Below are 26,952 nucleotides of genomic sequence, written 5' to 3' on the forward strand. Positions count from 1 at the left end.
CATATAATACTGAGCCGAATACGCGATGTATGCCGCCAGACATATTATACTGAGCCGAATATGCGATGTATGCCGCCAGACATATTATACTGAGCCGAATATGCGATGTATGCCGCCAGACAAATTCATCTGCAAAATAATATTCTTATATTTAAGCGCATGGATTTCAATCGCGACATGAACTGTATAGATCTTTCCCTCTAATTATATTTTTTCCTGTCAATTTACAAGTTTTGTAATAATATATAAACGTTATAAACCTTCACATTGGACTATTTCCAAGAGATCAGCCCATCCATTCGCATCGATAATCTGTTGGTATGAATTGCAGAACCGCTGATGCTCGAGAGCGACATTTATGGTTCCAAGGTGCTGCTTGCGAAATGTGTTATGGCCGTCAGCACTGTTGGTACCTGGACACAAACGTACACCTCGTTCTGAAAATTGAAGATAATACAAGCAAGCGTATAACTGGTTAGGTTTGGCCAATCGACTTCGGGATACAAATTAACACACTTTTCTCGAATGTTAACGGATTATTATACATTTTCCTTAAAGTGGCTTTTTATTAATTATATATCTTACGGGTACGACAAAACACACAACGAGTTCAAGTCTGATACTAATATAAATGTCAACGCATATACACATTGATTATATAAGTCAACCCTAGCGTATGGGCGTAATAAATAAGAAATATCACGACCTCAGCCTCTTTTTAGGGATTTCAGAGATTTCTCCACAACATGTCGTGTCAAAATTGGTTGACCCTTTTAGAGTTTGAAATTATTTCTTAGATATTGATACAGTTTAAAACAGCACATACATATTTGTCTTAACATAACACGTAAGTTGGTTTCAAAAGCATGAATTCACGAAACCAAAATTGATAATTAAAATATATCATTTAATCACACAGTTCCATTTGTTATGATAACCATATTGAAATTAAAAATATAATGAATGTTTTAGCATTTTAAAATCTTTGTAAAACGTGTGTGCATGCTGTAAGTATTTATATATTTTACATGATACCAGTTTGCACACACATGTTCATAATTCAAAATCAAAGCGCTGAAGGCACTGAAGTTGTTCGCATTTGCATTATTTAAGACACAACTCATGTTTGAAAATTATTTAAAGTTTGAAACGAACACACGCCATTCACATTTGTAAAGAGCGTGTCATAACGCACGGGTTGTGATTTGTGTGCACTTGTTATCAATCCCATTTAATTTATAGAGATAACTTAGACAAAATTACAACATGGCCCTATTTGACGTTCTGAAAGCCTAGAAAGTATGATGACAATGGTAATAAGAACTGAATATAAAGACAATTTGCAATCACCATCATATTAAATGAATATTGTTGTAATATCGAATACCTTTATCACTAAGAATAAAATGTCATGATGGCAATATCCTGTACAAAACTTTTGATTTTTGACACCGTATACACATTCAAAATATACAATAAGATAATTGATGAAAATAAATAAAAAATAAATCTGCGAGCAATACTTTTTACTCACGAAGTAGGTAGTTTACCAAAATAGTATAGTGTCACAATAAAACGAAAATCGTTTAATTATCCAACCACAACTGTTACTCGGTCAGCAGGTCTGAAAATTTTTCCTGAACGCCTTGATAGGCTTCCCTTATTTACAAGTTTGCTATTTTGAATTCAATTTTATATCGAAAAGCAGTGTGCTATATTGTGCCATTTACAATTCGCAATGGGACTTTTAATGCCCCTCGTCATGCTAAATTGGGTCTTATTCAATATGCGCCCATCAAATATATAGCCCACTCAGCCTACGCATCTCTCAGTCTGGTCAGGAGATACATAATGAGACCATAACACACTGAGTGATTTTATAGCGAACAGCATCGCCTCTGACCAGCCTGCGCAAATGCATACGTTGGGCTAAAGATGCGCTGGCCGCATAAGACCCATTTTCGTATGACGCGGCTATGAAAGTGTGATTTAAATGTGTCGCAAGAAAACTGCGTGTAAATCAAATATTAACATAATATATATTTCGTTGGTGAAGAAATATACTCATAATAAGGCATGTGAGGACACATATGATGTGCACTCCCGTAGTATAATTTTTATCTACTTACACTGTGTGGTTTTCACAATAATAACACACATTTCATGCGGAGAATAGGTATTCGACTTACAAGTGTAAACAAACACACTTGTTAAACTTTTGTTTTCAATTTAATTATTTAGAAACGTAAATTGCAAACTTTATTTCAAAGTCAGCATTTACGCCGACTACCTTTTTAAAATATATTTTTTGTTATATTTAGTTGTTTTTTTTTATATTCGGTTTTAGCGATAATACAGCATTTTTGTGGTTGTGTATAGTAGACTTGTAGTAATTGGTGAACTCATGTTTTATAAATTGAGAACTGTGAATATAAACAAGCTTAACCTTCTACGTTTGCGTTGTAAGCACCCGTAAATACAAAATATCGCCGCTATCTATTGAGAACAAAAGAACGTTTCCCAGAAACATCAAATTTAACCCCACTGTAGTACATGAAGCATGCACTATAAACGAGGTTACAAAACATCCCACTATACTTGTTATCAGCAAAAGTGTTATTTTCCCGCATTTATTAATAGCCTCAGATGCGGCAGATGCGGTGGTTATCGTTCTTAGCGTAGTAAAGAGCAGACCGACTTGCAACGCGTAGTACTTACCTTAGTTGTTCATAATCTACTACGGTTGATAGCATCAAATCTGAGCCTTGCTCTGTGAAAACAGGGATCAATAAATGTGCGTTAACAGTCGTTGCAGATTAGCCTCTGCAGTCCGAACAGGCTAATCATGGACGATTCTTTCCACATAAACTTGATGTTCGCTAACAGGGTACTTCATTTAAAAGAAAATAACGTGGAAGAGAAAAAGGGCCGTCGATAAAGTACGTCATTTTCCAGTTGGAAGGACGGGGTGTAAGAAATTGTGACAGTTTGTGACATGGGGAGTGGGGGTCAGGCCATGTGTGACGTCACACTTTAAAAAATTGTATTTCTTATTCCTGTATTTTTATTATTTTTTTGTGGAATTATATAGCTTTACAAATAATTTTTAAAAAGTTGGTGAAAAATTAAATTAAACATTATGTCAAAATAGCTTAAAATGCGTATCTCCCGACTGTGTTGTTCACGATTCCACTTTCTAGAAGCGCTAGTATGCTGTTGAGAAGCCTTGTTTTATGTAGAGCCTTGCTTTCGTCATGCCTGAAGTGTTATTATTTGTATGTTGTCAGCTGCAAAATTATGTCACTTATTGAGGCATTCGGAATTTAATTTGAACATATAAAAGTAGTTATTTTATAGATAATTTTGAAGATTCAGAGGTAATATTTAAATTATCAAATCATTATTATCAAGTAACTCTAATCTATTTACTATCCTGCGTTCAAAGCTTGCATGATTGGAAGATATCTTAAACTTGACCCCATCTATTGTAAATGAAAAAAACAATGACATTTTAATAATGTGTTAATTAAAAATAATATTGTTCGAAAGTGTGACACAGTATTGGCGTGGGTAGGTAAGGAGTCTGTTGACTGTACGGTATAGTCTGGGACGATACTTTAGCCACATTTACTTAGTATCACTTTCATCATTGTGAATGATTTGTGTTTTAATGAGTAAGCTACATACAACAACATTATTGCAGCCAGATCATTGTTTTGATAAGTATAGAATAACAGATTACCGCCTGATAATTTTGTAATATATTAGGCGAGGCTTTTGATACAATTCATGGCGAGGCTTGCCGAGCAGTTCTTTTTTTCGCTGAGGCTGATATATTAAACACATATCAGAGAGTAATCTGTTTTGTTGTTGATCATACCTTTACGTCCCCCATTATATAAGAAATCGTGAAAATAATCTCTTCGACCCTGCCTTTTTGCGGTTATTAATATGATTTTTGACGTTTGATGCGTTAATAATGACGTCATGAAAACTTGTGAATATTTAAGAATATTTGTAAAATGTTTTTTGCTGTTTATGACGCTTTTTTGTATAAAATATATAACATTTTGGTATCAAATTGTTTGTTTTGTTGAATCTGATTCCATTTTAACAAAAATGATAACTTTATAGTTGATTCCGATATATATAAAAAAACTTCCAAAAATTGACTGATATAACAACTTCCGGTTGACCATGATATAAAAAATATATCAGGCAACGTAAAATCAGGCATATATCAATGCGGTGGTATGATAAAAAAATATATCAGGCAAATATCAATGTAGCAGAATGATAACCACATAAATACAACAGGGATAGTAACTATCAATTTGATCTTGCCAGCACAACAGGGATTTCCTAGTAGTTTTAATATAGAGAACACGCGAGGTTTTCTTTTACTAACAACCACATTTTAGGGACATAGTGCTCGTAGGTTTATGCTAGTTTATATCGATGTACAATACGACATTTGAAATGGAAAAAGCTGTCCCCCTAAGTTACTAGCATTCTAGGGCACTATAATACTACAAGAAACACTATCAGGAAACACATTCTTGTTTCTATCAATAAATAGCCTACCAAAAGGGACAATGGTTAAAATACAAGCCATAATCGACTTACAACGGCCCACGCAATGTAGTAAAACCTTTGTCTACATTTAGCCATTACTGCTTCAAAAAGAAGTAACTAGCATACCTAGTGTTGAATGAATGAACTGGCAAACTAAAAAGCCGCTTTCCCACATTCCGAACAATGTTCACAAAAATGTCAATAAAAGAGTAAATACAACACATACATAAAATGATTGAATATACACTTCCACTCACACAGTAAATATATAATGCAAATAAAGGAGGACATATTAATTTAAAACCCACCAACAACAATGCCCATGACATTTATTAAAACATTTGGTCAAATAAAAAGCTTTTCGCGTGAATCATTGTGCTTATAACTGTTAAGGTTATTATAGCAAGGTTTTAAACGTGTTAAATTTATCCTTTTTTAATAGTTTACGTGGACATACCGACATAACAAAATAACGAAGCTAATTTATACCCTCTCAAATGCCGTCTTAAAATCATTAACAAAAATGTAACAGCCTCAATATAATGTTTGATAGATAGAAGTGTTCTTATATTGTAGGATATGAAAATGAAACATAATTTTAACGCGTTAACACAAGACAATCCTCTGCGAACACTGAGTTTTTTTCTCCTGGCTTAACCGTTCTTCGATAACCTCGATCAAGGGCTTCTTGGAATCTGAAATTTGAATATTTAAATTTTTGTTTCAATGTTATCAAATTTACTGATTTATCAAATACCTTTTACTTCTATATCGGCATTTAAAAACTGATAACGTGTTTGAATTGAAAGTACGAACAGTAGTATAACTCAGGGGAAACATGAAAGTCCAATGTTTGCTACTGATTTAAAAAAATGATTTAAAAAAAATATGAATACTATATGAACTGGAATGCTTCTTGGTACATTTCAATAAATCAGATTGAATTGCCTATCCGTGCTAACGGAAACAAACATCACTTATAACTAATCCGAGCACATGACAAATATAAAAAGACGCATCATCCCACCAGTGCAAAAAGACCTAACACGCGACGCCCCATCTGTGCACATGAAAAACATGTTAGCCTTTCCCGCAACGCCCAATCTGTGCAAATGACAAACATGTTAGCATATTCCGCAACGCCCAATCTGTGCAAATGTAAGACAATTTAGACCTGTCCGGAAACGCCCCATCTGTGCTTGTGACAAACAATTTAGACAAATTACTCATTGCCCATCCGTGTAAATGTGGGCCTAGCACTCAGTACCCGTCCTTGCAAATGACAAAAAAAATCGACCCAGAAGGCAGCACACCATCCGTGCAAATAATAAACAATTTAGGTCTATTATTCATGAATTCCATCCGTGCAAAAGCAGCACACATTATACATCCGTGACACCTTTGCGAAACAATAACAAACACAATAACATATTAACCTTCCATTCTAACCATCAAAGTACACAACCTTCGTCCCATTCTTACCATCAACGTACATAAACTATTCCATTCTAACCATCATAGTACACAACCTTTGTGCCATTCTAACCACCATTGTACAAAAACTTCGTGCCATTCTTACCATCAACGCACATACACTGTTCCATTCTAACCAACATAGTACACAAACTTCGTATCAATCTTACCATCATAGTACATAAACTGTGTGTGTTTCTGGAAGTCTCCAAGCTGCTCCTTAACCGCAGGCAAGGACGTGAACGATTCAAAGGCCTTCATAAAGTTCTGGCCTTGTGAATATAGATCTTCCTTATTTATCCCCGCGAACCCGTACTTTGTGCCCATCTGGTACAAACATCCCATCGGGGTGCAATATTCCGCGATGAAACATGTGCTCTAAAATATTTTGTTTGTTAGACGAGTCACAATTTAGATTGATTTAAACTGTTAACGAGCTGTGTCTTGATAGCATTTTTTTTTAATTTGGAAATGGGACCGGGTCCCATTGGATTGGGAAAAATCGGATTGCTTTGGCTTTAATTCGGTAATAAGTGTTACTGTCTGCTTATTAACAAATAATTGAGAAAACAATATATATTCATGTGAGATGACCTAAATGTTGAGATTTATTTGTTTGTTTTTTTAAACCTTCAATGGGGAATTTCGGATCCCATCTAGGAAAAATATATACGTTTTTTCATTATCAATGGGTCCCCCTTAAGGCCCCAAAATTGAACGAAAAAACCCAATGTATAGACGTACTTCATCCTGGCAATGAAACTTTTCCAAAAGTTAAAAAATATCAACTTACTTATAGATTCTGAATGCACATTCAATGCATTACGCCTGTAAAGAAACGCACGATTCCCTTCCTAATTTGGCGTTAATATAATGATATTGTCAATGTGTATGCATAATGAGTGAGGAACTTTTGAACACATGACTTCGGTTGTAATTATTTGCGTGGGCTTTTTGAGATGCAAAAAAAAACACATGTTCTATGAATAAACCTGCAGTAATAATAAGCATAACCAAACTAGACAACCATTATTGTTCATATATCGTCCTCGTTTTTTATGCGATGTATAGATCAAATTGCAAGTGCATTAAAGTTAAGAAAATATGATGTTGTCATCACAAAAACATTGTTCAATCCTAAATATTCAGTAAAAACGTGTTCATTTGGTCGCCTAATGAGCGAATACAAGAAAAATTGTTTTACAGTATTCAATCTCACCTGTTTGGTGTGTGGTCGTGTATGCTTGTACACACTGAATGTGAATGGCCGGTTCCGCTGTCCGCCAGTATTTGCATAAACCGGTGGCAGAGAACCCAGCTTCACTATTCTTTCGTCAGGTGAGCTTAAGGAAACAGTTTGTAATTTAAATCGTGAAATATTTACGCATATTACCGTACATTTATATTAAATAAAATAACTGCTAGACTTAACTTATAACCACAAAATGTGAATTTACGCCGGATTAAGCGGGCCAAATCGAACCAACTTTCGGTCTCAAATTAAAGATACTTATTCCCAGAATGTCGATATGAAAATTGTCTAACTATTGTCACTGATTAATTTTTTTTAAACACACACTTTTGTATTCAATTCTTAGTTGAATACATGAACATAAAAGCGTTTCAAACGCAAAACGATTTAATAATTTGGAGTTGTTCTTTCCTTTCGTTATTTTTGAAGACAAATCATTGATCGCTTGTATATTGTGTAATAGATCGCTTATTGGATGTGTAAAATTCCAATTGCATGTGTACCTATCGGGTTATCGAGTGGTTAATGCGATAGTCTTTCAATCCAAAGGTCACTGATTCGAGCCTTGAAAGTGATTTTTTCATTCGTTTTCCTCTAAAATTATACTATTGTCATTATACTGGACGCTCTTATATTCCCCTCTTTACATTAATATTTTTAAAACATTTAATAAAACTTTTAAACGAGTCTCTTCAACAAAGAACATAAACACGTAAATGCATTTGCACATAACTCAAATAATTCATGTTTGTTCTTTTAAACAGCGAGTAAATCATTGCCTATAACACCCCACCACAAACAACAACATTTTCTCCTAAATAACATTAACGTTCACTTAAGTTATTTTTAATTAAAAAAAATCAAACCCATTCATGTACAAGACACAGTGCTAATTGTCTTACTTTTTATTTGCAACTATTTCAATTGCGTCCGTAATCATACAAGAGCTGGGCCAAAGGATGTACACTTTGTCAAGACAACCACACAAAAGGTTATTGTTAAGAAGGAACGCCTTGATGCGACCTCTGAAGTCTAGAATATAAATAAATCAATAATTGTATCTAGTATGATTTTTTTGCATTAATAACGCGACACATTAAAATTGTATTTCTTTTTTTAAAGGAATATTAGAATATAATACATATTCATTATTGAAGTTTACATCTTTGAGTAAGGACCAGCTAATTGAGAGAATACAAAGTACGTAAATAAGTAATTTAACTATTGCAGGACCGTTGTGCCTTCGTAAGCTAAATAACGTTTGGCTAGTCTATGTAAGTGAAATACATGAAATAGTATGTCGTAACGTTAAAATCCTTACCAAGACTACCTTCGTTGTCTGGCGTGCGCAGGAACAAAGCCATTTTCATGTAGTTGATAAGGTAGGCCCAACATAGCCCGGTGACCACATCGCCGCATGGCATCTTCTCAACCATTGTCACGGGGCCGCCTTAAAATAAATACGACCGCATTTGATTGGAGAGATTCATTCATCAACATTAATATGTACTGTATGTACTATTGAAATTAAGGTATTGCGTACACGTGTAAGCCTTTCGTAGAGAAGTCATTTCAATTCAAGCAACCTCCGCGCAGAGATTTGACCGGAACCAGCATAGAAATTTGTATTTGAGAGCATGACACGACAACTCTGCGTGAGGATTGGATTTCAAGTGCACGAAGGCAATAGCCTAATATTCCATTTATTATACCATTTTTGTACTTTCTAATAATATGTGCGTTCATTTGCTAAACATTACAACAAAACTTATCCATTTCACTGAATATATATGTGAGTAGTAATAACAATATATGTGTGATATAAATTTCCCTCCGCCACCGGAATAGTCCATATTGTTTCCAATCAAAAGCAGTGTAACAATACAATACATCGCTACATGCATCGATTCGAATTTAGTCAGCGTGCAATATGTAATATATTTGATTATGGTGTTATTGTGTAAGTCTCAGGAATTCAAAGCTGGTAAGGTGGATGCGGCGTAGTGGATATGGTGTCCGATTAACGACTGATGGGTCTTGGGTTGAATCCTTAAAGAGGGAGCGTTCTTTAGACCTTCCTAAAGACACCAAGTTAGCAATATAATCAAGATGTTCCAATTTAACAGTTAATTTAAACTGGTAATTTTTTGTGGATATGCTTTCATTGACCAAATAACAAAGAAACGGCGTACACATCATAGAAAAGAATCTTTGAATTGTATGTTAATTTTAAACTAATAATCGCTCCTATATAACTGTTAAATTAACTACACTTACCAATCACCGTCTGGTAGATGTGATCACAAAATTTGGAATCGCTCGTACAAAGCATGGTGACCCATCTGATTAAGTCAGGAACCATCTTGATATCGACTTTGTGAAGGACGGGAATCAATTTGGTCGTATTTTTGTGAACGCTGTCTTCGAGAATCTGAGTAATTTTGAAGCAGAATGCCGTGTCTTTCAAACTCTTCTTGGATATGACAAACACGTACCAGTTGTAATTTTCGCTCATAGTTGCCCCTGGCCCCACATCTCTGCTGTCGGTGAACGCCATGATGTTCTTAGAGCTTAAATAGTCAACGATGTCTGATCCGATTTTCCTGTCCTCTTTGTCATCTGTGCAGGTAACATACACCCCATCAATGACTTGGTCGGCCTGAAAAAATGAATTATGATAATCAGAGTGGTTGAGGTTCTTATTGCAAACGGTCAGTGTATCTTTCGTGTGTGCGTTTGAATCAAATTTGGTTCAGATAAGGCACAACCTAGATTCGTTCAAAAGATTTGTTTACTATGGACGTTTGAGCGAATCCGCCTCACAAGTTTATATAAATCTTATTCAAAACGCAATTTCAGAAAAAGTTCATACACTGATAATCAAATATTCGTATTAAAGTGCAATGAAAACTAACAAAAAATGAGTACGATTCTAGACTTCAAAATTAAATTGTGAGGTTATGCATATTTTGAACCAAATTCATCTCTGATGCGTTGCATGGAATATCGCAAGGTGATACACCATGCAATGATTAATGTCTTGCTTCACTTTGTTTATATATGTTTGTATGCTTGTTGTTAAGGCTGAGGGTAACTTGCCTTAAATTGAAGACTAGCTGATAGTTACAAATGCACGCAAAGTAAAAAATCATTCAATACGGCTCCTATTTTTGTTATGGAATGTCCTATATATCTAAATAACTTCAATAAATTAGTCATAAAACGTATATGCTACGGTAAATACATTTAACTCATATCATACCTGTGCGACAGTGCTTTTGGAAGGTTGTGTGACAGTGGTATTTGCAACGACTTCTCCATCAGGGCCATTAACACTGTTCTTTACAGCTTCGAAGAGAACCTCGAAGCGGTTGGTTTGCCCATCTGTTGGCAGATGGATTGGTCAACAGTCATGTTTCACAGATTTTGATATGTTTTGCTTGTGTTTGCAAATAAAATATAACTTCGCAATTTTAAATGTACTCCTCAAATTGGCAATGTATAAGATAATTAAATTATATTGACTCTTGCATGTCTATTGTAAATTAGGATATATACTTTTAAATGGATCTGTTACAAACATTATAAACGTCAACATATTATTTTAAGTTTGTTACCTTCCGGCGACGAACCAATAAGAAATACTATGACAAATACCAGAAGTACCAATCTACGATAAATCTGTTATCAAAATTTATAAATGACAATTCTTTAAATAAATGCAGCACAAATGGCGGGATAATCCACGCCATTGCAAGTCGCGTGATGTTCAAAATTATTCTCATACAATATGTTTGATTAGACTTTGTTTAGGTACCATATTTAGGTATGGTGTCCGCCTAGCGATCGGGAGGTCATGGGTTCGATCCCCACTGTGGAAACGTTCTTTAGACTTCCCCCATAGACACTTAGTACTGGTTCTAGTCACATGAAACGGACTCGAGAGTGTTTCAAATAAACTCTTGACTTTTAATGTAATCGATCTAAAATAAATAGGTTTAAACTAAGCTAACTTAACTGACGCACCATCGTATTCGAGCATTCTCAGTGGGTTGTTAAGTCTCCGCCCAAATTCTTGATGGTTGACAAGAGTGTTGTACGTGTGCTTGAAGCGCTGACACTGAAGGTTTGTGTCCACGCCTTCCGCAAGATTCTTTTCTTTAAGCTCGTACACACAGTTCAAAACGAAGGGCATATCCGCGTAGAAGAAATAAAACTGTGAAAACGAATGCCAAATTATAACAGTCAAATTTGTTTCTAATTAATGATAAACTATCAATACAGTGCTTACTGTGATTACCGGTATACAAAGATTATGGAAGTATGAAGACCTACTTTAAGAAATAAGTGACTCCCCCAATTACCGTACTGGTGAATCATATAACCTCTGTTCATTATCTGTAATATTTGTCTAAGTTGATTTAGTTAATTGCCGAGTGCAGTGTTGCAATCACATAAGTGCATCGATCATTACATATTCAGAAAAGGGTAACCACAGTTTTGAAATTGCAGAAATTTAGAACATAATTTGAATTCATGTTTGGTTGATGGCTTGGGTGGAAGGCGCTACTGAATGACTAAATACATCATTTATTAATGTAACATATTAATGTAAAAGCATGTGTATGTAAACATCTCGACAAACCTCACTGCCTCTTGATATTCTGTACATCGAAATGGTAAAAACTCTTGGCTTCCCCATGTGATCAGTAGAAAATTTAAGATCTGTTTCATGTTTTATTTCAATGCCAGATTTATCGTCCTTTCCACTAAGCGAATCACTAAGTTTACATGACTTCGGCACGAGCATGTTGAAGTTTGTACATGTTTTATCTTTATACTCTTCATACCTATCCCATTTTGTAATTTCCTCCCTGAGTTCTGCAAGAAAAACGAAAATGGCATATTTCCTTATTAATTTAAACTGAAAATTGTATTTGGTATTGAAATCACCAACAATGACAAAAAAAAAACGGTTCATCAGTAGTTATAGCTAAAGTTTAAATTACTAGTAGAATAAAACGGCACAATTATGTTTTTTACCATTTTCGGAATATGGCCGGGCTCTTGAGCTTAAGAGAAATCATGTTGTTTACAGTTAAATTGGGGACTTTGCCTTTTTTCTTGATTTTACTTTGGGGTGGGGACGTCCTATTGAAAATCTTGACCAAAAACAACAATTATACTGGACTTGACTGGACTGGACAATAATACCCTGCATTTTGCTTTCGTCGGAAACATACTGAGCCATCATATTCAACTTTACAAAATCAGATTATAATTAATATAAACATATAGTGTGGTCATACTTGCAATTATTAATGTTTTGATTTATATGAATCACAAGTTCAAAATAGCATTTTTGAAAACAACTTCTCTTATGTGAAAATGAACCAACATACCTAGACGCTCTACTTCTCTAATTGGCTGATATGTTTGTAAAGGTATAGCCCTCTATCAATACGACCGGGTCGTTTTGAGTTATGCGCTACACACACAGAAAAGGCTATTTTATCAAACAAAACTTGGCCGTTACTCAAATTTTGTCCAAACATCTGAACCAAAATGCTTGTTTGTATGTTTGTAATGATTCTGCTTTGCAGCAATAGGTTTGTTAGTTATATGGAGGTACACCAGTGAAAAATATGGTCACTATTATATAATAATTTGAAAGGTGTCAGTACTCTGGCAGTAATACTGTTTAAGTTATGCGCGACACAAATTAAAAGGGTGCAATAACTAAGAAATTATATTCATCTCAGTAGCATCAATACGTTTTTATAAACGCGTGAAGAAACCATGAGATGCAAGGGTTTCCGGACCGACAATGGTATATATGTTTATATGGCCCATATGGGAGACATGCGTTTCAAATTTATATATAAATACACAACGTGCATTTTCATAATTTAAATATTAATATTCAACTGAATTATTTGTTCATATCTCAGATTCAACTCAAGCCATTTTTATCTTGTGGATGATGGTACATACAGAGTCACATCTGTAGTAACACCTAAAACATAAACAATAAACATTTATCAAGGTTAATATAATTTGAAAAGCTTACAACTTACTAGTAGGAAGCATGTAAGACAGCAATCCTGTGAAGTGACTGTAAACGAGCCCATGGGCCAAACTGCCGACGGGAAGGACGTCACAAACTTGAAGAGGCTCTAAACGTGTTCAAAATGTAAGTATATGTCAGTAAAAGCAGTATGTGCGTAAATAAAAAGTGCTCATTCTTCAAATACATGTGCGTAAATTAGACGTGTTTATTTTTCAAATACATGTGCGTAAATTAGACGTGTTCATTCTTCAAATACATGTGCGTAAATTAAACGTGTGCATTCTTTAAATGCATGTGCGTCAATAAAAAGTGCTCAGTTTTCAAATGCATGTGCCTAAATTAAACGTGTTCAAAATGTAAGTACATGTCTTCGGATGCAGGTGCGTACATAAAGAACACTACGAGATGCAATTAGTTTGTGTGCGTTTTTGTTTATTTGAAACACGCAAACTTAATTTTGTTAAATCATTTAAATCTATTCATTTCCACGCTTTTTAATTTTGAATAAAGGAAAAATGAGGATCAAGAAACATAAGCAGCAGATAAACTAACGTACACAACGGCTATTTTAAACGAGTCTTCCTCGATATTGCATAAAACGTAATATTAACCGAAACAAACTAATACAGCGACCGTAAGTATGAAACAATTTAAAACAACTCCCTACCGTTCAGGCTATCCAACAGCTTTTTCTCCCAGCCATCTTCGCTGAATTTCGCGATGAAATGGGGAAGTCTCTCAAGACACCCCACCTTGAGAGCTGGAACTTCGTCTTCATCGACGTCAATCAACAGCAGTCGAAACACCAGCTGATTTCCCCGGTATTTGGACTCCTCCAGGGCGTGGATTGTCTCCAAGTTTATCCAGGGGCTTTCAACAGCGGTTTTCGTCAAAACAAGAACGGATGTGCGGCTTTCTCTCACCAGACGACGTATGCTTTCGCTTACCGGTCGCCCAAAGGGAAAACATTTGCCGTCGCCGAAATCTGCGGCGCAAATAAGTCCGGCTTCCGTCAGGACGTTGTAAATTGTTTCCGTGATTTTTTTATCCTCTGTAACGTGCATTAGAAAAACGTCATACGTATAGCCCTCTTTCTTCGAACCCGGGCTGTCTGCAAAAAATGAATTCCCTGTAATAACACAAGAATAATACAAAACGAGAAAAACGCATCAAGGAATTATCTTTAACAAGAAATATCTTTAAAAAGGATGTACGGCGTTGATTGTGGTTGTGGTTGATGAAAGATAAAGAGTTTATCAATAAGACAGTAAATGCCTTTTTCTGAACAGTTCTTAGCAGAATCACATGCAAATCAATTAAGTTGCGCCAGATTTCGTGGTTTATTTCGCATTTAATATTAAATATTATTAACCATATATCTATTGATATAGAACAGAAATACACAAAAAGAATGGAAATTGAATGAAAATATACTAGTCAATGGCCCTCACACGCATCAACCGTACATATTTGAAATATTAATAAGCGCGTTCTTCAAACAGACATGTTGTAGTGGTTTCCGGACACAGTTATTTGATTCGATTGTTTATAGTATCGTGAATCATCGCGCTCATGCTTAATAAATTGGTCGCTATGGTGGAATAATTCTTAATAATCAAAACTTGTACTTGTCATGGAATTATTGAAAACAAGAAATACCTTTTTAAAAAGATAAACTGCGTTGATTGTGGTTGGAGTTGGTGAAAAGTAAAGAGTTCAATGAATGAGATCAAAGATAGCGAATGTCTTTTTCAGTGCAGTTCTTAGCTGCATCACACGCAGTACGGGATGTTACGCGGAGTTTTCGCGGCTTATTTTACATTATTTCATATTGCTGGTCATAAACCTATAGATACAAAACAGAAAACCAAAGGAAGAATGGAAGTGAAATTAAAACATATGAGTCAACCAGCCACACGCGAAGTATCCGTACATATTTTAAACATTTATACGCGCGTTCTTCGAACAAACCTGTTTTTGTGGTTTGTCGGGCATTGCAATTTGATACGATTATTAACAGTATCGAGAATCATAGCGCTCACGCTTAATACAGGAGTCCATATGGTGTAATTATTCTTGTTAAATTTATCAAAAATAATATTTATCATGGTATTGTTGAAAACACATTAAGAATCTATTATTGACATACCATAATTATATCGCTGAATATCTTCATTTAACATATTTCTGGTCTAAAGAAAATTCCAGTTCACGTAGTTCACGCGACAGCCTCTATATTATATAACGATTATTTTACTGGCAGCGAACTGACCCTGATACCTTGAGGGTTGGAATGCAATGTATTAAAGTGAGGCAACGCTTTCACTGCCGGAACGACGGCTTGTTTAAAGCTTTATACTTTTAAGGGAAAAACGATATTTTTATGAACTTAAATATACTAATACACACACAGGAATATGGAAGTAATTTCTAAATTTGAGAAAGTAGCCTTTAAGTACAAACGCTCTGGCGCTCGCAATCCTCTGAAAATAAAAGGTGCACGCACAAACTGTATTGTGTTAAGAATTGAGTGTAAAACTGTTCTATCTGTCAAGCCTTTTCATTAGAGATAAAATTGTATCATGATGAACACGCAGTATAACAGTGTTACAAAGACGCGTTCATGTTTCCAATGTTCTGGTGGTATGCTCAAATCAGCCAATGGAATAAATGAAGTGTATTCATTCGTGTCTAGCCGCGGGAAAGGTCAGGTAAGGTCAAACGTGACGTTAAACAGCTATGCCGGAAAAGACAACGGGCGTTAAAATCAATACGACTTCAGTAAAGGGAGACCTTAAATTGAAGTATCGGATTTTTTATTTATATCGCAGATCTGAAGCGTTCATACAACCGTTCCATGTTTTCACCAGAGATACATGAATAATCTATATAACAGTGTTTTGTTCCGCTTAATATTTTACAGCCTGTGCCTTTTTGATTGGGAACAAAAAGCGCAATAGACCATGAACTTGTGAAAAAGTAAGCATTCAAAATATGATTATAAACAACAGAATACGTTTTTTAAGTGCATGTTTAACTGCTTGCTTAAACTAATATTATAAAGTGGTAGGGAATTACATTTCTGTATAACAAACTCAATACATCCATTATTTAGTTTATTGGAAAAGTTATGCATATTTTGGGGGAAATTTTGGTCAGATTTTTGTTGAAAAATGTTACGTTTTGTCATTGGGAAACGGCCTGTAAGAGGCTGTAATTATGGGCAAAAAATCACTGAATAGGAACTATATATACATGTATATTTATAATATATATATATATATATATATATATATATATATATATATATATATATATATATATATATATATATATATATATACGTAAACTGATTTGACACATGACAAGCATTGATACAAAAAAAAATCGAAATTAATTCTCATTGTACACTGATGAAAAGGTATAAAATTATTATAATAGATTATAAGACATCTAAACACGAAGCCGGTAATACGGTGTTATAAGAAGAAATATTATAAACGATACAAATCCATTAATGTAATTTATTAGTTATACTGAGCTATCGAGACCAATCGTTTAAAATCCTCCATCTTATTATGAATAAGCAATAACACCCGAAATTAGTAGTTTATTAACACACAACACATGTTGATTAGTAGGAATTCGTTTACATTATCATATACCAGTACGCTAAACAGATGCCGTGTTTGAAATTCCACATTGGAATCCCATACTTGAAAACGCACGTTCATTCTAAACGGGTCTCATTGTGAAGATTTGATTAATGCTACATTATTGAGATATTGCTCTATCCACCATCTTTAATCAAATAAGCAACAATACCCAAATGTTGTTGCATATGTACTTAAAAAAGAAATCCCAGAATCCCAGTTAGGAGTCCCAGATTTGAAACCAAACGATCGAATATATTAGCGTGAATATTTGAATTATACATTATCATGTTATTTAAACTCTAGCAAGCATTAAAAGTAATACAGATAATCAATATTATTTGGCACGCATATATTCAAACCACCCAATCTTCTCCTTTTGATAGCATTGTCTTAAAAGCTGGTTTTACGTTTCATGTTTATTGTATATTCGTGAATGCTTTCAGCTTTAAAGGGACTTTTCACAGATTTTGGCATGTATTGAAGTTTGTCATTAAATGCTTTATATTGATGAATGTAAACATTTTATATTAAAAGCTCCAGTGCAAAATCATAAATAAAATTAAAGAACGAAAAAAGTAACTCTCATACTCAATACTTTATATATACCTTACCTCGTTGTATCACAAAATATAACGACAACAACAGAACTTTCCATATTATTCAATCGGTTCGCGTTGCAACGCTTTATAATGTTCAGGTTTTTAAATCGTCAAAAGATGCATATAATTGATATATTAGAGCATGGTAAATGATCAGTATTACTGTTTTCTCCGAATATCATTACCGCAACGAACATTTGCGAATCCGAAACAATTTGTTTTAGTTTTGTCAATTTACCAAAACGTGAAAAGGCCCCTTTAATGGTTACATACATACAGCGCCGTTATTGCAACTCGTATATAGCGTGATAAACACTGAGATTTTGTTTTGCATGTAAAACATGGTCCAAGCGTGTTTAGTAGTTTTTATATACAAGACAAACGAGTGGTTGTTCACATTTGGGGGATATTGAACACTTATCTGGAAAAAATCATTATATATATATATATGTTGGTGTATTTGTTTTCAGAGAAGTTGCTTTTTCGTTATAATTTGATTATTTTTCATTAAAAATGATGTTTTTACTAATTCATATCATAGCCACACGCTAACCACCTGTGATATTGAAGGGATTGTAGGCTAATGCATCTGTATACTCATGTGCAATACGGAAAATGAAATGAGGAAAACGAAATTCGCCTAAGCAGTCTAGTGCATATAAAACAAGTTTGAAATGAACACAAACCATTCAAATTTATAAAGAGTGTGTCTTAGCGCACAGGTCGAGATGTGTATGCACTGTTTATCCCCATATTTATGTTATAGAGATAACTTAGACAAAATAACAACAATATGTCTCTTTTTACGTTTTGAAGCATTACAATATGATAACAATGGTATCATGAAAACCAGTTAATATAAAATAAAATTTGCAATCACAAGCATATAACTGAATACTGTTGGAATAGCGATAACGTACCTATCACAATAAGAATATAATTTTATGCTTGAAATTCACTTTACGAAAATTGTTTGGACGCCATATACAATGCAAAATATACAATAAGAAAATTGATGAAAATAAATAAAAAATAATCTGCGAGCAGTAGTTTTTACTCACGAATTAGGTACTCATAAAGACAGCGCTGTATACCCGTACTTTGTTGCTGATGCATTACTCGACACCCTATTAGTTCACACGGTGACAACAAGTCTCTTATCTTAACATCGGTATAGAACGCTCGTGCACTTTTCCGGCGTAGCTGTTTTACCCAGCTTTCCGCCTTATATGTACACCCCCGGAAACCCGATACCTTGCGAGTCGTGTAATACCATAGGGGACTGTGGTGTGCATTTCGGCACGAACATAAATAGGGTAAGTAAATTGGAAAAATTAAATTTTTAAAAGTCCAATTTGAAACAACTGTGTATTAACATTGATAACAAAGGTATTGGCCGACACGTAGAAAAAATCCTGACAAATTTTCTTAAAAAAAGAGCGAAATGTGGCTCCCTGAAGTAGAAGATCGGGCAAAACGGACCATGTTCAGTCATTTAGGGGAGAAAAAACTGCTTTAATTTGCAAGCCACTGCAATAATTAAAGGATTTATACAAACTTTCACATGTCTGCCATAACCTCTCAGCAGGGTTTCTCCAGAAAACTATTTATTGTGGAGAAATTTGCGTTTTTAATGACGATGTTGGGAAAACATGGATACCATCTGGTGAAGACCAGGAAACCATATGTGTGCAGTGACTTCATAATTCTTTTTTGTGACAAAAAACCTAATTTTCAGCCATTTTAATGCAATTTCTTTGCTTTGTAGTGGCCTATAGTAAGTGTATGTGGGCACATATGCATACAAATGTACTTTTAATGCTTTTTAATACATTCAATGATATTATTTGGCTGTCATCCAACATCATTTCAGAAACTTGAATCCTTTGTCTTATATATAATGTGGTTATTCAATGTCCACTTTAGACATGTAAAGATGATAGTTTTATCTTAATAACTAACTCTTTTGCCAGTTTGTGCTAAAATTACATTGTATCACAATGCTAGTGATGCCCCCCCCACACACACACACACATTATTAAACCGCCACAAAGTCTGTTTCGGGGGCTATATAGGAATCAGTTTGTCCCGACCGTCCTTGTCCCAGTATGTTACGTCCGTCCCGATTTTTTGTCCGTTTGTGCGCCCGATTTATTTTCATGAAATACATTTTGAACAAATGAACATACAACCTTCAAACTTCATATGTTGATGAAACCTTATTAGCTTTATATATACACCCGCCGTCTTTAAGGTCACTAGGTCATAGGTCAAGGTCACTGTGATCTCTTACTGAAAACGTTATCATAGACTGTATAATGGAAGTGCTTCCACCTACAGCCTTCAAAATTCATATATTGATGCACCTCTATGAGTTTTACAGGTCAAATCCAATGTCAGATTACAAGGTCAAATGTCAATGTCTCTTCCACCTCTAATAGAAAACTTAAATATTGTCTTCTGAACAAAAATGCTTCCATCTGCAATCTTCAGACTTCCTATGAAGATACACCTGACCTAAATGAGTTTTACATTATCACACTACATTATTTGGTCATTAGGTCAAAGGTGACTGTGTTCTCTGATAAAGAAACATTACATTGGTGCTTCCTGGGTTCTAAAAACCTCATATGTAGATGCATCAATGAATTTTGCGCAACACATACCGTTAAGATCACAGGTCAAGGGCACTGCCTCCGCTTTAATATTGGCTCTAAAATAAAGGGATTGCAACTTTCATACTTCATTTGTAGCTGTACCTTTATGAGTTCAGTCCGGCATAGACAGTGTACGTTTATATCAAGTGGAAATCTCTTCACTATAATATCACATTTTCAACCAAGGCTTATGGTGGGGGATATGAATCACCTTTAGTGATTGCTCTAGTTGTCTCAGACGCAATTAACTGATTTATTATTCCTTTTCTTACAGGTCATGATGTTTGCCTTCATCTGCTTCTATTGTGCGGAAAAGTTCGAAGTGTTTGAAGCAATAATTAAACATCGCAACCATCGCCACCAGAAACAGGACATAAAATATAAGCAACTTGAACTAGATAGCACTACAGGCTTACTAGGGTAATCTTATCCATGATGTTCCATAACTAATCAAGGAAAAATCTGTATTCGTTGTCAAAATATTACATAATACGGTTAATACTCCATTGTGCTATTCGACACATGTTATATTACCTTAATGTTCTAGATTTACAATTTTTTGACATAATGTAGTTCTGATTTGTAATAACAGGAACCTTTTCTTTTATACCAGTGATAGAATACGTGTCAAAGGGAAACGGAAAAGCGGTCTCATTCGTGCCCCGGAGTGTCCAGCTAAGCGACAGAAAGGTGTAAGACAGTATCATTCATCAGACGAATCCAAGATTCTTGCGCATGTTCGTAAAGGCTTATTAGACATTTGAATGGCATAGACAACACAACATTGAATACTAAAACATGGATATAACATGTACATGTAATGTTATGATTTAAAAAGTAAGAATAACAGATTGCAAGAACACAGTATTTATAGATTTATTTGAAAATGATTGAGACAATGATTACCATGGAAACATTGATCATAAAGAATTAAACAGTAATTAATGTAACAAATGATAAGTATAAACAAGAAAGGTGTTTTCTTCTTTCCAAAACATTATTTATAAAGAATAAAACTGGCATTTATGTAAAAATGGTAATAATAGTATAAACCAGAATTGTGTGTTGTGTTTCCTTACACACCAGCATGTTAGAAAAATGTAAAAATAAAGATAATAAAACTTACTGTAAAACAAAGTGTTCTTTATTAATTACATCTTAATAACCAAGGACTAAATTTAAATATTGTTTGTTTCCCCCTCCCACTACCTACCAACCAAAATTCACCCTACCTGAAAACTTCATTGCAAACTAAAAAATGATTTTTTTCTCAGGACAAAAATGACGACGTACGTTCATGATATAGTGCCATTGAACTGCCAATCAATCAAAAAATGCAAAATTATTATCAGTATATTTCTTAGAATCATAAACTATCGTATGTATATATTATTAACTAGGTTGCATCTAGTGGAACAGAAATAATTGTTTTATTATTATTAGCGACGTCATTTCAAATGGGTTTTTCTCATTATGACACTTGTCGAATAAGCACCAAAAGTCTCAGAACACTTCACATAAATATTATACAATTATAAACCCCATATACACTTATTAACACATCATTTTAATGTACCTAACCAATTAATAAATGCGACAAAGCAGTCATGTCTTTCTTTATATTTTCCAAAATAGTGTTGGTAAAAAGAAATAAAACTCGAGACTGTTGAAAAGGCACTATTGATAATATATAAGGCATTAAAAGTACATCTGAATGCATATGTGCCCAGATACACTTACTGTATGCCTCTACAAAGCAAAGAAATTGTAACAAAATGGCTGAAAAAGAATTATAAAGTCACTGCACACATAAGGTTTCCTGGTCTTCACCAGATGGTATCCATGTTTTCCCAACATGGTCATTAAAAACGCAAATTTCTCCACAATAAATAGTTTTCTGGAGAAACCCTGCTGAGAGGTTATGGCAGACATGTGAAAGTTTGTATAAATCCTTTAATTATTGCAGTGGCTTGCCAATTAAAGCAGTTTTTTCTCCCCTAAATGCCTGAACATGGTCCGTTTTGCCCGATCTTCTACTTCAGGGAGCCACATTTCGCTCATTTTTTAAGAAAATTTGTCAGGATTTTTCTACATGTCGGCCAATACCTTTGTTATCAATGTTAATGCACAGTTGTTTCAAATTGGACTTTTAAAAATTTATTTTTTCCAATTTACTTATACTATTTATGTTCGTGCCGAAATGCACACCACAGTCCCCTATGGTATTACACGACTCGCAAGGTATCGGGTTTCCTGGGGTGATGTATATGACCTCTACATAATGCCAGCAGGCAAGAATGAATACATTCGAATATTTTATAGGCTGATTCGAGAGAAATCTCCTGAAATTTGGCTACATCACTGTGTCTGTGCGCAGCGGAAAGGATGTAGCACTGTCCAATGTACGGAATTCTGGACTACTTTATGCATTTCAAACGACACATAGACACAAATCGTGGCCCAGTTACAATTACGTGTTAAAATCCATCTCGCAGAATTTTAGTGTCATTACTCGGTCACTAAATCGTCAGGGGAAGACATAATTGACTATCGATAAACACAGTTTTGCTTTCAAGATGAGAAAAAAAAACTACCGAAATACTATAGTGTCATGTTTAGAGCAAATCGTGTAATTATCTAACCACAAATGTTTGCCGTACTCGGTTAGCACGTCTGGAAATCGTTCCTGAACGCCTGAATAGGCTCCCCTTAATAGCCAGTTTGCTGTATTTGCTTTTTCTAATTCAATTTTATATCGAAATGTATTGTGCAAAAATATGTCATTTCCAACTCGCAATGAGATTTAAAAAGACCCGCCTCATGCGAAAATGGGTATAATGCCATATGCGCCTATCATAGTTATAGACCACCCAGCCTTCGCTTTTCTTAGTCTTGTCAGGAGATACACAATGAGACCATAAAACCTTGAATGATTTCATTGCGGGCAGCATCGCCTCTGACCAGACTACGCAAACGCACAATTGTGTGATTTGAATGTTTCGAAAGAAAACTACGTGTTTAATATTTACAAACGATATATTTTCATGGTAGAGAAAGAAACACATAATAAACCATGTGAGGACACATGATGTGAACTCCCGTAGTATAATTTGTATCTACTAACACTAATGTGTGGTTTTACTAAATAACACACATTTCATGCGGTGAATATGCGACTAACAAATGAAAACACACACACAATAGTTTAACTTTTATTCAGTTTATTATTTCTAAGTCAGCATTTTCACAACTTATGTTCATCGTTTTATAAATTGAGAACAAGCTTAACCTGATACTATTGCGTTGTTATCACCCGTGCTATTGAGAATACATGAGATATTGCTTCGACCTGGCATAGGATTTTAGGGTTTTTTACCACTTTGGGAACCTATACCAATGAAAATGGGAATTGAATTGTCAATTCACCCCGATTTGGGAAAATAAGTAAAAATTAATGAATTTCTTGGTAATGTTATTCAGTAGAAATGATGTGAATGAAAACAAATCAGGAGAAATAGTCATTTAACTTACAAGTTCTGTTTACACTGAAATCTCTTCCTTTATAAACTTTCAAAACTGAAACTTTTCATTGAAGATTATTTAACTGGTGTGCTGAGAAAAGGTATATTTTGCAATTTGGATCATACCCAATAACGGCTTTAAAATCAGCAGAACACAATACCTGGATTATAAGTGGTATAAATTTATCAGGAATGCTATGTGCAGTAACAGTGTAGTACCAAGGTTTAACCAGATGGGGTATAAAAGATAGAAAGCACAACAATGCACGACTGTGATTGTCACAAGATCTGCTTTTTTATTTAAAATGTGAATTCACTATACATACTCCTAGTTTTATTATAAACATATGCGAGTACATACACATTGGTGGCATATTCAGGCAACATAACCACAATCTCATAAATTTTGAATCAGTACAAAACCCCGACAGGAATGCGATACATTTAAGCTGTTAGTGATATAATGTATAGTGAATAATGCCTTATTATGTCAAATGACTCATAATTTAGCATGACTTATAATGTAGTATGACTTACGGTTTATCTTGCATTATATTGTCACATGAATCATAGTTTATCGTGCCTTAAAATGTTAAATAGCTTATAGTTTGCCATACCTTTTAAGTCTAATAACCCATACTATCCCATGGATATATTTTATTTAGCCTCATAATGTGCCATTGGTTACAATGCCCAAGGCCTGATAAGCATTCATACAGTATTATGCGCAATAAAACACCATATAAGTTGACTCAACATGTCTAGTTAGCGTTGTGCATCGAACGGTGTGTTATTGCCAAATCTAGTTTATTGACTTTGAAATTTTTAATGTTGAAGAATATGTAAGACTTGGAGATTCAACAACATTTGGGCATACTGCAATCTTGAACAGGTAAACTTTTGAAAACAGTGATAGTGAAAACATATGACACACATGGCCGTTGTGACTCTTATCCTTTTCAAATTAATTATTCGAATGTTGGTTACCTGAAATCGCAATACTTGTCATTTGAAAATTTACACTAAAAATATAAACTATGAACTATATGAGTATGTACAAAATGCATGGGGGAAAACGAGTTACCTTCAGCAACATAGCACATGTAACCGGATAAGTGGGAATGGACCAAGCCCAAATGCAAGATTCCCGCAATATCCCATGGTAAATTGTAATGCGTTCAGACAATTTATAGCAATTTATATTTAGGACAAAGTTAATTTCATCATTAAATGTTCATTAAATGTTCAAAATACTCACTTTTTAGTTGTTTGAGAAGCTTTTGATATCCCTGCCATTTATTGAGGTCGATAAAAGTCTTGGGCGTCAACGACAGCAACCCGGTTTTTAGGAACCCAATATCTTCACGTCGATTTCCTTTGTATGCGACCAAAAGTATCATGTGATTTTCCACCATATTTTTTACTAATGCAGACAGATCTGCAAGCGAACCATCCTTTTGGTTTACAGATTTATCAGTTACAGATTGATCAGTTATAAGAATTATTATTCTGTCATTATGATTAATTGAATTGTGAAAGGTTTTAATATCTTCGGTTCCAGCTATCATTATTTTATCGTCAGTCTGACATGTGTATCCACCATTCTTTTCAATAAAAAACCTCAAATTGTCTGCCTCTTTTTTAGACGTTTCGTTTGCGCCTTCACTGTCATATAATATAATCACTTTTGCATTAATTTCACCGGACGCCATGATTACACACACATAACTTTAACAAATAGATTTAAATGTCTGGAGCATATATATTGAAATCAATTTAGATGAGAAATATTCCAGATTTAAATTCAATATAAATAATCCGTATATCCAGTTTAAATCACAATACGAATGCATGAAATTTCGATGTTATATGATTAAAATCAGTCTTTGTGATAAATGTGAAATCGAAACCAAAAGTTCTTTTATTTGTTTCCCAGTAAGTACACACATACGTCTACACACCACGAATAGATACATTCTATACACCGCATGAAGGAGTTTATGTAAGCTAAACAGCTGTGACAATTGCGATACAAAAATAAAATTATATGTTTCATGAAACATTTTACGATGTGTGATGATTTTAAAAGAGATCAGGGCCCGTATTCATAAAAAAAATTCTTAGACTTAAGTCTACGAATAAAGAATATTCTTTACATTGATGTATAAAAGAATTGCTTGAGTTTTGAGTCAAACTTGGCATTAAACACCTCTATCTGTATCATTCTTTACGTAGAACATTATGTTCATGACATAATCACCAGTGGGGGCCTGTATTTATTGAAACACTGAATGCATTTTTCTTGGTTTCAAGTCTATTCTTGATTCTTATGTCTAAGAATGGGTTGGTGAATACGGGCTCCGTATATTACAATTTAGAGAGCCCCGTTCTAAAATGCTAAACAATAATCCCACGCGAAAAGCCTACATAAAAGCCAATTGCTACATTACAACGGAAAGAGTCTCGATTAACAATACTACGGAAATGCCTAAAGGTCCGAGGCTCCGCATGCAACAATACTACAGAAACAACCCCGCGCTACAATATTACCTAAATTGTTTAGCGCTACAATGGCTGCAATACAACATAAAGAGCCCCGCGCTACAGTCAAGCTCTAAAATAGTACTTAACGACTATCGCGCTCAAATACTATAGAAAGAGTCCCGTGTTACAATACTATTGAAAAGTCAAGCTCTTAATAGTACGTAACGACTATCTCGCTAAAATACTACACACATAGTCCCGATTTACAACACTACATACAGAGCCTCTCGCAACAATATTAAAGAAACACAGCTTGCGATACAATATTATAGAAAGCGTCCCGCCATACAATATTATAGAAAGATACCAGCGCTACAATATTATTGAAAGAGCCCGCCCTTCAATATTACATAATTAGTCCTGCGCTACAAAAATACAAAAATAGTTCCGTGCTACAATACTTCAGAAAGAGCTGCAATCTAAAATACTAAAGAAGAGCCCCGCCATTAAATAATACAGAAATAGTCCCGTGCTACAATACTACATACAGAGCCCCATGCTACAATATTACACAGGGTGATACAAGCAACACTACCATAGAAAGAATTAAGCGCAACCCTACTATATCAAGAGACAGGCGCTTAAATGCTATGGGAATATCTACG

General features: G+C 34.6%; 2 protein-coding genes across 3 annotated transcripts in view; both read right to left on the reverse strand.

Annotated features, from left to right (window-relative positions):
• The window catches only part of LOC127840886 (mucin-5AC-like), a 451,267-nt gene that overhangs the window by 32,805 nt on the left and 391,510 nt on the right, over positions 1 to 26,952 (reverse strand). The gene's annotated exons all lie outside the window — the stretch shown is intronic.
• On the reverse strand, positions 4,543 to 25,731 carry LOC127840882 (uncharacterized). Of its 2 annotated transcripts, none has more exons than XM_052369329.1 (12): positions 25,062 to 25,731; positions 14,038 to 14,481; positions 13,378 to 13,476; positions 11,946 to 12,181; positions 11,327 to 11,516; positions 10,563 to 10,684; positions 9,578 to 9,959; positions 8,622 to 8,750; positions 8,203 to 8,332; positions 7,268 to 7,391; positions 6,219 to 6,426; positions 4,543 to 5,270 (listed from the first exon to the last, which is right to left on the reverse strand). In XM_052369329.1, the coding sequence occupies exons 1-12, from the start codon at positions 25,513 to 25,515 to the stop codon at positions 5,182 to 5,184; spliced, it is 2,607 nt and encodes an 868-aa protein (XP_052225289.1). In that variant the 5' UTR covers positions 25,516 to 25,731; the 3' UTR covers positions 4,543 to 5,181. The 2 variants fall into 2 exon arrangements, with proteins under 2 accessions (XP_052225289.1, XP_052225279.1); XM_052369319.1 differs by having other exon boundaries at positions 14,038 to 14,499.

This window comes from Dreissena polymorpha, chromosome 1, assembly GCF_020536995.1.
Source record: "Dreissena polymorpha isolate Duluth1 chromosome 1, UMN_Dpol_1.0, whole genome shotgun sequence".
NCBI lineage: Eukaryota > Metazoa > Mollusca > Bivalvia > Myida > Dreissenidae > Dreissena > Dreissena polymorpha.

Coding starts and splice junctions, on each gene's coding strand:
- LOC127840882 (XM_052369319.1), bottom strand. CDS start 25,515: ATGGCGTCCGGTGAAATTAATGCAAAAGTGATTATATTATATGACAGT. Junction 11,517..11,945: donor GAATATCAAGAGGCAGTGAG/GTTTGTCGAGAT, acceptor TCGTTTTCACAG/TTTTATTTCTTCTACGCGGA. Junction 9,960..10,562: donor CCAAAAGCACTGTCGCACAG/GTATGATATGAG, acceptor TCATTTTTTCAG/GCCGACCAAGTCATTGATGG.